General features: G+C 42.3%; 1 protein-coding gene across 8 annotated transcripts in view; it reads right to left on the reverse strand.

The window, feature by feature from the left end:
- The window catches only part of LOC126187883 (adipokinetic hormone/corazonin-related peptide receptor variant I), a 1,289,392-nt gene that overhangs the window by 30,179 nt on the left and 1,246,736 nt on the right, over positions 1 to 12,477 (reverse strand). Inside the window, exon 10 of one of the 8 annotated variants that reach the window (XM_049929226.1) lies at positions 5,448 to 5,518. The exons of the other annotated variants lie outside the window; for them this stretch is intronic. Within the exon in view, the coding sequence (XP_049785183.1) occupies positions 5,471 to 5,518 (48 nt within the window). The 3' untranslated portion in view covers positions 5,448 to 5,470. The remainder of the gene's footprint in view (positions 1 to 5,447; positions 5,519 to 12,477) is intronic. 8 annotated transcript variants of the gene reach the window in all.

A 12,477-nucleotide genomic window follows, 5' to 3' on the forward strand; every position in this document is an offset into this window, starting at 1 on the left:
GAGATTTTAATGCACAGGTAGGCAAAGACAGAAAGGGATTTAAGCAAGTGTTGGGATGTTTGGGATGTGGAAGCAGAAATGAAGAAGGGGAAAGACTCCTGGATTTGTGCCAGAGGAATGGAATGAAAATAGCAACCATCTGGTTTATGAAGAGAGAAAGTCATATTATCACCAGATACAGTTGGGATGGAAGAATCAAGAGTATATTTGATTATATTCTAGTAGATAGGAAATTGGGAGAGAAAGTAACAAATGTGAAGGTAATTCCAAGTGTGAGTGCAGATAGAGACCATAAATTACTGGTGGGACAATGAAAAATGAAACAGTGTGTGAAAAATAGAAAACAGAAGAAAGTGATGAGGATACGGGATTGGATACTGAAGGAGAGTGAAAGTGCTGAGAAGTATAGAGAACTAATTACACAAAAATTTCCAAAATGAGTTTTCTGCGATGTAGAAAGTGAATGGAGCTTGTTCAAAGACACTTTAGTCGAAGCAGCACAAAAATGTGGCAGAACATCTGGAAAGGAAAAAGTAAGACAGACAAGTTGGTGGGATGATACCACAATCCAAGCAGTTAGAAGAAAAAATTGAGCATGGACGAAGTGGTGGAAAACTAAAAATGACGAGGACCATAAAAGATATATAGAGGAAAAGAAGAAGTACAAAGAAACAGTGGTAACAGCAAAGAAAAAGGCATGGGAAGAGTTTACAAAAAAACTTGAAGATATGAAGAGCAATAAGAAAATGTTCTATAAAATGATGAAAAATAAAAGGAAGGCTTCTGAAGTACCAGTAAAGATGGAAACAGAGGATGGTACTGTGATTGAAGATCCAGGGAATATAAAAGATCATTTTAAGAAACTGTTAAACGCTGAGGAGCAGGTACACGAGGAAACAACAAGTAATGGAGAAATTGAGAGAAGTTGGGAAGCAGAACTATGACATATTACACGGCAAGAAATGGAAATAGCTGTGAAGAAGATGACTGGGGGGAAAGCCCTGGGACCTGATAAAGTATCAGTGGACATGATAAGAGCAGCAGATCCAGTGGGAATGCAGTGGCTGTAGAGAGTTCTATCAAGCGTGTGGAGAAATAGTACAATACCTGAGGATTGGAGGAGACATTGTTCCCATCTTCAAATAAGGCAATAAAAGACTACGTGAAAACTACAGAGGAATAACCCTTATGTCATACAGCCAAGATTTTTGAAAGAATTTTACTAAATCGGCTAAGTGAAAAAATAGAAAAGGAGCTGAGTGAAGAACAGCATTGGTTTAGGAAAGGAAGAAGCACAATAGACCTGATAATGGTTTTTATAGACATAGAAAAGGCATATGACTCAGTTAACAGAGAAAGACTTTGGGAAGAAATGAAGAAAATAGATATAGAAAATGGATACATTAATGTAATAAAGACACTGTACAAAGGACACAATTGTAGAATTAGAACATCACTGGGAAACTCTGAATACTTGGAAATAAGACAAGGACCTAAACAAGAAAGTATTCTATCTCTTGCACTTTTAATGTTGTGATGGAGGGAATGAATAGGGCAGTTAAAGATATAGAAAAAGAAAAAGACGAAAAGATGATTTTTGCAGATGATACGGTCATATGGGGCGATAAAGAGGTAGATGTACAGTTACAACTTTATGCGTGGAAGGAAATAATGAAAAGGTATGGATTAAAAGTAAATAAAGATAAGAGTGAAGTAATGGTATTTGGAAGAGACAAAGGGATCAACGGAAATATTACTTTGAATGGAGAACCCCTCAAAGTGGTAGACAGTTTCACTTATTTTGGGAGTGAAATATCTAGTGATGGAAGAATAACCAACGAAATTAATAGGAGGTTACAGAAGGGGGACAACTTCTACCAAAAACTTCTACCAAACAATAAAACACCTAATTTGGAATAAGGGAGTTTCAGAAAAAGCAAAACTCCTTATGTATAAGTGTTATTACTTCCCTATTGTCACCTATAGAAGAGAAACATGGACAATGACAGAAAGGGACTGGAGCAGACTGAAAGTAGGGGAAAGTTCTCAGAGTAGTTAAGGGAAAAACAAGAATGGACAGTGTAAGGAAGGTAGATATCAGAAAGGACCTTAAACAGGAAAGTATGAGAGAAGAAATTGAAAAAAAGAGATTAAGGGGCATGTTAAGAGGATGTGTGGGCAGAGACTCCCCAGAATTATGGAAGAACTAAAGATGGATGGAAAAAGACCTAGAGGGCGCCCAAGAACACGGTGGAAAACGGGAGTGAGAATATCTGTGGAAAGGAGAGGTGTAATCTGACAGGAAATGGAGGAAAAAAAGTGGTGGGAGGACCGAGCCAAATGGAGAGGACTCGTCAGTACCCAAACCCGGCAGTAGCTGGAGCGGGATCCGGATGTAGATATATAGAATGCCAGCAAATGTCGACAGTACGGATGCAACTCCTGGCTGAGTCGGGAGATCAAATTGAACACATGGAATAACTTGTGACTATATCCTAGCACACATGCTAGAACAACCATGTTTTGGATCTTTCCTCTCTTTTCTCTGCACTCTCATCACATTCGGACTGCTTACAACGGCGTATTTTTACCTGGTGATACGAAGTAGAACTATTATTTATTGAGCATAATCTACGAGCGCACCGACTAATGAACATACCTACTGCATTTCAGCGTTCTGCGATGCATACAGCCCGTACTGCAGCACGCAGAACCCCGCCAGTTTAAATACAACGACCCAGCATTATAAAGAGTATGCCTTATACATTAGGAGAACAGAAGTGCAACACAAACACAGCCGAGCATTTGATAAGATGGGTCTCACCGCATCACTTGAAGACCATGGAGAATCTCGTACTGCTGACATTGTCAGTCACTCAGTAGCAAATGTGTTCCAGAGATAGGGAACATGCGACTTTGGCTGTGAAACTACATGAACGTTCCAGTCTCAATACACATAATCTGATATTTAACCTTTTTCTTGTGAAACTTTGAGTGTGTATGAAGATTTTAAAGCTGTTCAAGAATGTTTAAATTCTAACTGACTGTAATAGCATACGAACAGAAAAAAAATTGTCTGTTTAGGACTGAACTGCGGAAGCACAAAAGATTATATTACTAACACAGATTGCACATGTAGTAGGTGAGGGCCTCATAAAACTTCATTAAAGCTCGGACACTCCCAGTATCGATCCTACAGTGTTAATCTGATGAGGAGTTTCAGTGCAGTGCGCTCGTCACTACAGAGTGAAAGATTTATTCTGAAATAGCAGTAAAATTATCTATTTATCAAGTCTTTTCCTGTAGACACGTGAGATGTGTACTATCAGTTCGGTTTCTCTTCGTTCACATATCCTTGTCCTGAATCGTCAGTAACTGCAAGATGATTCCTATATTTGGCGCTCCCTACAATCAGAAATTTTGCGATTTAATAACAACCATAGTGCCGTAGCTTAATGCCTTATTTTGTTTGTTATACTGTACTTTAAATTTACTGTGTACAGATGACTAACGAACAATTTGTACTATGGTAATGGAAATTTTGTGATAACCCTGCTTTCTTTCTCTCCTCCCTCCCCCTCCTCTCCACACTTTCCGTCCGTTCCTCAATCAACACACAAGCAATCGCAGGTGTATGCACCTATTTCATGCATCGCTTTGATTTCCCGAGGATTTGCGAATTTGGCTTCTGTAACTTCGGGGGGGGGGGAGGGGGGGAGGGGGGGGGGGGGGGGGAAGGGACAACTTGCCGAAATTCTTCGCACGGCCATCCGGGTTGTGCAGAGCACGTAAAGGTAACGTGGATGTTTCTCACGAAACGACCGAAGAAGTAGCTGATCTACAAATCTCCCTCCCACCACAACGGGTTCGTCGTAGCCTGGACTCAACCCAGATGGTAACGCGAGGTATTTCGGCGAGTTTTCGCCCACGAATTTACAGAAACCAAACTAAACAATCCGATGGAAAGCGAAGTCGGGATAAAATGATTCGCCGGGAAACTAAAGCTACTGATGGAAATGATGTGACACAAGTCACGTACATTTGTGTGTGCGCTTTACAGAGAGAGAGAAAGAGAGAGAGAGAGAGAGAGAGAGAGAGAGAGAGAGAGATGTAGCGTGAGTGGTACGAAGATACGCTGTTTGGTGCGGTGCGAGTTTATTTACACAGATCTTCTGTTGCGCACATAATATTAAATTGAACTGGGCCAGAGGGAGGAGGAGAGGACAGTGATAGATAGAGCTGAAATCTCTTATGTGCTGTGTGTGCCCATGTACCCCAAAAAAATTAAGCCACATACAAGTCATTTTGCTTAAAGAACAATTTCTACTGGACAATGTAGTGCACAAAACGTTGAAGCATTTGTTACTTTTGTATTCAGCTTGAATTCTGTAGCTTCTCACAAGGGAAACTCCCCGTCGAACCCCCGCTCAGATTAAGTGGTAAAATGACCCACTGGACAGCCCATCAAAAACTGAACGGAGATCAGGCATGAAAACAGGAAGAGGGTGTACTGAACTGTGAACGCTGCAAGCTTAAGATGTACAACATCGAGGGAATTGCAACAATCACGGCGTCGTGGTTATGTGGCCATGGTCCTGGATTGCAAAGTAAGGGATTCGTGTTCAAATTTCCCTCGTGCCCATTTTTTTTTCACGAAATTATGAACTGTCCGAGCGGTCATTGACGTGTCCGTTCTCTTTCTTCGGTCTTGGTAATTGTCATACTATACATTGGTTATAGAATATGAGTCATGTGATAAGAATATATTACCGTCGTAAGTAAACGTGATGAATAGTTAGAGGAGGTGGTATGTCACATAGACCTTTCACAGAAATGAAAACATCAAATAAGCGGGTGTGAACTATGGTACAACGAATTCTAGAGTCAAAACTTCCAACTCTGAACGCAAAAATCGTAACATGCAATACATGTGTAGAACAAATAGGATGTTCGCCCTCCCGGAGGTCACTTTCTTACACTTCGCTGTTGCAAACGGACGTTACACCACGACACAGACAGAAATTTGAATACAGCGAGCAGACACGTCAACGACCGGACGGGCAGTTGATAACATTGTGGGAAAAAAAGATGAGGCACGAGGTAGATATGAACATGCAACTACCCCTTTGCACTCTAACACCGTAATCACGTTACCACGACTTCGTGGCTCCTCGGATTTGCTCTATTTGCACGTCTTGACCTCGGACCGTTCACTGTTTCGATTTTGCCTTTTTTGCAGTTTGGTACACCTTCTTCCTTTTTTCATGCTTGATCTGTGTTTCAGTTTCTGACGGGCTGTCCAACGGGCCATCTGACCACTAGATCTGACGGGGTGCGATGGAAAGTTTCCATTGCCGGTGCAAATACTCATAGGGGTCGCACTTCTCTGGCTGGGATCACTCACTACCGGTAGTCTATCTACATGAGGGTGGCGGAGCTCAGCTTACCCCGTCCACCGTCCACCGCAGGCCTACCGTGCCGGCTGCAGCTTGCTACTTCCGCTGCCTGCTACTGCCCTCTGCAAGTGGCAAACAAAAGCGCGCAGGTAGGAGCAAGCACTCCACAAAAGTTGCACTTATATCATCCAATGAGTCAACACAAAAGATCTCTACGATTCACTACTGTACATATAAACAAGGTGCTTCAGAATGAACATTTGGGCAGACAGACATCTTTCAGTAAATACACTCCTGGAAATGGAAAAAAGAACACATTGACACCGGTGTGTCAGACCCACCATACTTGCTCCGGACACTGCGAGAGGGCTGTACAAGCAATGATCACACGCACGGCACAGCGGACACACCAGGAACCGCGGTGTTGGCCGTCGAATGGCGCTAGCTGCGCAGCATTTGTGCACCGCCGCCGTCAGTGTCAGCCAGTTTGCCGTGGCATACGGAGCTCCATCGCAGTCTTTAACACTGGTAGCATGCCGCGACAGCGTGGACGTGAACCGTATGTGCAGTTGACGGACTTTGAGCGAGGGCGTATAGTGGGCATGCGGGAGGCCGGGTGGACGTACCGCCGAATTGCTCAACACGTGGGGCGTGAGGTCTCCACAGTACATCGATGTTGTCGCCAGTGGTCGGCGGAAGGTGCACGTGCCCGTCGACCTGGGACCGGACCGCAGCGACGCACGGATGCACGCCAAGACCGTAGGATCCTACGCAGTGCCGTAGGGGACCGCACCGCCACTTCCCAGCAAATTAGGGACACTGTTGCTCCTGGGGTATCGGCGAGGACCATTCGCAACCGTCTCCATGAAGCTGGGCTACGGTCCCGCACACCGTTAGGCCGTCTTCCGCTCACGCCCCAACATCGTGCAGCCCGCCTCCAGTGGTGTCGCGACAGGCGTGAATGGAGGGACGAATGGAGACGTGTCGTCTTCAGCGATGAGAGTCGCTTCTGCCTTGGTGCCAATGATGGTCGTATGCGTGTTTGGCGCCGTGCAGGTGAGCGCCACAATCAGGACTGCATACGACCGAGGCACACAGGGCCAACACCCGGCATCATGGTGTGGGGAGCGATCTCCTACACTGGCCGTACACCACTGGTGATCGTCGAGGGGACACTGAATAGTGCACGGTACATCCAAACCGTCATCGAACCCATCGTTCTACCATTCCTAGACCGGCAAGGGAACTTGCTGTTCCAACAGGACAATGCACGTCCGCATGTATCCCGTGCCACCCAACGTGCTCTAGAAGGTGTAAGTCAACTACCCTGGCCAGCAAGATCTCCGGATCTGTCCCCCATTGAGCATGTTTGGGACTGGATGAAGCGTCGTCTCACGCGGTCTGCACGTCCAGCACGAACGCTGGTCTAACTGAGGCGCCAGGTGGAAATGGCATGGCAAGCCGTTCCACAGGACTACATCCAGCATCTCTACGATCGTCTCCATGGGAGAATAGCAGCCTGCATTGCTGCGAAAGGTGGATATACACTGTACTAGTGGCGACATTGTGCATGCTCTGTTGCCTGTGTCTATGTGCCTGTGGTTCTGTCAGTGTGATCATGTGATGTATCTGACCCCAGGAATGTGTCAATAAAGTTTCCCCTTCCTGGGACAATGAATTCACGGTGTTCTTATTTCAATTTCCAGGAGTGTAGGTTTATGTAAACATCAGTTTACTGATTGTGGACAGTAATCAATTATTTTGGTTTCTTAGGCTGCCTTATCTGCAGAATACATAGGAATACATAGGAAAATATTACAATAAGTACATGAACTAATCATGGGAGTATACCGAGCGAGGTGGCGCAGTGGTTAGACACTGGACTCGCATTCGGGAGGACGACGGTTCAATTCCGCGTCCGGCCATCCTGATTTAGGTTTTCCGCGATTTCCCTAAATCGCTCCAGGCAAATGCCGGGATGGTTCCTATCAAAGGGCACGGCCGACTTCCTTCGCCGTCCTTCCCTAATCCGATGAGACCAATGACCTCGCTGTCTGGTCTCCTTCCCCAAACCAACCAACCAACCTAATCACGGGGCTGGCCTGTGTGGCCGTGCGGTTCTAGGCACTTCAGTCTGGAACCGCGTGACCGCTGCGGTCGCAGGTTCGAATCCTGCCTCGGGCATGGATGTGTGTGATGTCCTTAGGTTAGTTAGGTTTAAGTAGTTCTAAAGTTCTAGGGGACTGATGACCACAGATGTTAAGTCCCATAGTGCTCAGAGCCATTTGCTCCATTTTTGAGCCTAATCATGGGAGCATAAACCAAGTTTTTATGTGGAGATATATATCACACATGACGAGAAATAAAATGATTTTACATGTAGAATCTAGTATTTGAAATGGGAATTAAGTCTGCTCTCTTGCCACACTCTCATTGTTGCAGCTTATTTAAATAGTCATTGTTGTCTGTTTCATTGTTGGAGACCGTCCAGTATATTTACTTAACCCGTGTTGCTCAAAAACTCACTTCCGGTGCGTATTATTCTTATGGGAGTTATGAGTTTATTTTTAGAAAACTCATGAAAACTCCAGACAAGGTCTTATCAGTTCATTGATCTTTGTTGTTTGTGGAGTACGGGGAGGTGGGCGGGTTGCCGTCTTACACGGTTTACGCGCTTTGGTTTGCGCATGACCTTGATTCGGACTTAGTCTCTGTGAGCGCTTGGCAGCCTGTGGCGCGCGATTCAAACTGGGGCCTGGCACAGCACGGGGCCTAGTATTACTAGACCCGTGTTGCTTGAAAACTGTTTTTTGTCGCTGCGATAAGGCGCAATCTCGCTGATAAGGCCGCTGTGTTTGTTGATTTCCAATATTTCCAGCAGGGTCATCTTTCTGCGCTTTTTTTTCGACATAATGTAGAATTTAACATTTTACATCGTGTGGTAGGTTTTCTGCTAAAAGATGATCAGAAAATATAGAAACTTTTCTCTTCAGCTGCCAGCTTCTCTCATATTCACGTAGCCTAATAGCCACTGCTCTGTGTGTTTTGTCTTTACTACTGAATAAAATTTTTGATATGTTATTGACATTAGAAAACGTAGGTCTGTAGTTGTGAAAATTTAACTTTCGGTCACGCTGGACAGTGGCTGTCAGGCTACGTGAACATGAGAGAAACTGACGATTAAAGAAGGAAGTTTCATCCTTAGCTGGTCATCTTTTTGGCAGAAAACCATTCATACGATGTAGAAACATGGCCCTACTGGAAATACTGGAAATCAACCAACACATGACACAGAATGTCAACCTAGTGTTGAATGATCGGACTCAGTTTTCGCAGGCACTGTTAACCTCAGATGTTAAGTCCCATAGTGCTCAGAACCATTCAGTTTTCGCTCTTGTTAAATTAAGTTTTCATTACAAATACTAGATTCTAACTTAAAATCTTTCATTTCTCATCATTTGTTATATGTATGTCCACATAAGAGCTTTGTTTATACTCCCATTTTTATTTAACGTACCCATTGTAATATTTCCCTATGTAAAACTTTGTCATTTTTGTATCTTGTGTTTGAGTAACATCTGTTTAAGTCGTACATCATGTTTATCTGTATTGGCGACATGCAGTTGTCACCTGAAAATGATCTGAGAGGGCGAAAGCCTGTGCTTGAGGAAATAAATATAATTTTGCAGAACGTTAGGAAGTGTTTTCCTTTTTAATATTATTATCACATTCTTCCACGGATTGGCAGCAAATTCAATTAGTGTCATTGTTTTGTTATTGTTATAAGAGGATAGTTCTACTTTGAGATTGCTCAAATCAAATAAACATTACAGAGATCCTGAATATCACAACCTAAAGCAACTGTATACTGAGGTCTAACATTTCCTAATGGATCAGTTGCCAGATTCATGTCACTTCTTTTAATTTTCGTTCATTTGCTTGGATGTGAACATTTGCATGGATGAGTAAACGCCAGAGACAAACTGGATGCTAATATTATGACCATCCCACAACAGATCACCACAGTGATAGCCAAAGATCCACACAGACTACTAAAAATGTGGTAGACACTGTATTAAAGTTATATAGACTTAAAATTTAATTAAAACTATAAAAAATTAACATTTTTTTTAAATCAATAAACATCTAAGGTTTCTTAGATGTGCAGCACGTAAAGAGTTCTATGTGTATTTCTATTAACATTTCGTAACTGGTAATTCCATAATGGATGTTTCAGAATGAGATTTTAAAAATTTGGAGACAAGATCCTTACACCAAAACAAGACAAAAATTAGATAAAATTGCCAGAGAACATGGACTCTAAAATGCATGTCTTAAGTGCTATGAGCACTTGTTCGTCTTCGCTTCTACTGAACAAGAGCTCCTAGCTCCTAAGATAAGCACTTTATAGCCCATGCTTTCTGGAAATTTTTTTCTTGTTTTGGTCGATACCACCTCCCTCCAAAAAATGGAAAGCAAAGAGCTTACCATAGAACAGATATATTTCACAGTATTGAGGATGAATAAGTGCTCATAGCTCTTAAGCTCTGCATTTTAGAGCCCATGTTTATTGGAAATTTTTGTCTTGTATTACTGGAAGGAACCTGTCCTCAAATTCCTGGAAGGTCGTTCTGAAGCACCCTGTGCAGGCGATCCTTCAAACTTGAACTGTATCATCAGAAACACGCTGTATATAGATGCATTTGGACATATGCACTGATTGAACCAGGTTTTTACAAAAAATTCATGAATGTCGGATGAGGTTATCATATTAGTGAATCGCATCTGTTGTGAGAAGCAACTATTATATGTGACATTGACTATGAGGAAATGTTAATACAATTTTTGGCTGACTTACTGGATATACATGTTGCCGATTTTTTATGTTTATTCTTATACATAACAGCTAAGAGAAAAACTTACGCTGTTTGCAAGTAGACTGGCCCATCCGAATGAATGATGTGCATTTTATTGTCTATTTTAACTGATGTCAAGAAAATAGCTGATAATTCGATAATCACACATACTGGGTGATTATTATATATGCTTAAAAACCCCTGACAACGCTGAGACACATAATTTAATACACATTCTGCAGCAACTGTCGGCAAATACCCCAAAAGTTGATGACAATTGTTGAACATGTCACATCACCAGATGACATACCTCACCATACCTGCAACAGCGGAGCCTAATGTTCTGTCACACCTAATCAACCCATCTGAAGCCAAGTAAGTATTCATGTCGGTATGGCTCCAGACCTTCGTCGCAACTTTAGCTCGTTGGGATTGGGTCTTGCATCTACCAGGCAGTATTTTTTGCATTGCGTTAGACAATTATGTGTTTCTATTGAGACAAGATTTATTATTTGATCACGGTCTCCGCTGGCACAGTACAACAAAAACGTACCGTTTTGCTCCACAAGTAAACAAGTATAAACTTCCACACTGAATCGCTAGCAGTAAATGACCTGTGTGTTCTTTCATAGATGAATACTGTAAAAAAAAAAGTGCAGACAAAGGGAAAGAAACACAAAATTAGAACAGTGTGTACTTGGTTACAGCAAGGACGTTAATTTTGTAGCTCGGACATTTACAACGCCAATGGCGTTGCCGCAGTGGTAACACTGGTTCCCGTCAGATCACAGAAGTTAAGTGCTGTTGGGCTGGGCTAACACTGGGATGGGTGACCACCCAGTCTGCCAAGTGCTGTTGGCGAGTGGGATGCACTCAGCCCTTATGAGGCAAATTGAGGAGCTACTTGATTGGGAAGTAGTGGATCTGGTCATGTAAACTGACATGCCATCGGGAGAGCGGTGTGCTGACTGCATGCCTCTCCATATCTGCATAGAGTGATGCCTGTAGGCCTTCATGGCTTGTTCGGGTGGAGTGTTAGTTTTTTACGCTTACAGCAGACCAGATTCACAAAAGTTATCTAAAAACAGAGTAGCCTAGTGGAGTGATGTTAGCATTGTCCCTTAGAGGCGTGGGTAGAATCAACATGTTCAATCACTCCACGTGAGGCGAGGTACATCATCTGGTGACGTGAAATATCCAATATCTGTCATTCAATCTTCGGGTACATCATGTTGCTTCAGTGTTTCTAAAACATTAATAAGAATCATCGTATCTATGTACTTATCATGTGTAAAATAGCTATGAGATACCTTTCATCGCCTTAAATGCATGCATACTGCAAATTATGTGTTTTACATTTGCTAGCAACTTCTTACAGATTTTCAGCTTAGAATATTTTCTTTATGTCTTTTTTAGTTTAGAAGTGCTCTGGTTCTTGACAATCTTTCAGTATGTAGAATTATTATAATATCTGCAATTTTTTCACACCTGTAAAACCTTATAGATTTTTGTGATGATCTGGGATCAGATCTCATGATTAAATATGGGTATTTCATAGAAAAAAACAGTAACCATTATGCATGTCTTAAATAAACAGAACAGTGGCGGCTATCTTCAGACTTTTACTCGTATTTGTTTATGAACTAATATATCAGACAATACAGACCCACAACTTATCTTAGAAAGAGGATGGAAAGCAAAAGTACATTTATGGAAGTTGTAATTCTGGTACAAGTTTTTAACAGTGAGGACTGGAATACACTGTTTCAAATTCTGGAGGTAGCGGGAATAAAATAAAGGGAGCAGCAAGTTACCTACAACTAATATTAGGGAGCCAGGTGCAGTGACTGCAAACTGAAAATTAAATTTGAGCAGTGTTCTTTCATCCATAAGCTCAAGTATTTCCAGAGTCAACTATGGCTTCTTCTCTACTTTCGCTATAGCTGTGTGTTCTGCCTTAATTGATTCCTAGTTCATCATATTCTACTCGTCTTCAACTCAGTTGTTTTGCAACGTTTTTACTTCAATCTATTATTCGAGCAAGCAGAAAAAAAGAAAAAGCAAGAAGAAATTTGGATAGGTAACTGAAATTCAGGGAGAATAAATACGATCGTTTAGGTTTGCTGAAAATATTATACTCCTGTCAAAGATGGAAGAGGAATTGGAAAATCAGTTGAGCAGAGTAGATAGCACCTTGAAAACAAATTATAAGATGAATATCCACA

The sequence above is a fragment of the Schistocerca cancellata genome, chromosome 5 (genome assembly GCF_023864275.1).
Source record: "Schistocerca cancellata isolate TAMUIC-IGC-003103 chromosome 5, iqSchCanc2.1, whole genome shotgun sequence".
In the NCBI taxonomy this organism is placed as follows: Eukaryota; Metazoa; Arthropoda; class Insecta; order Orthoptera; family Acrididae; genus Schistocerca; species Schistocerca cancellata.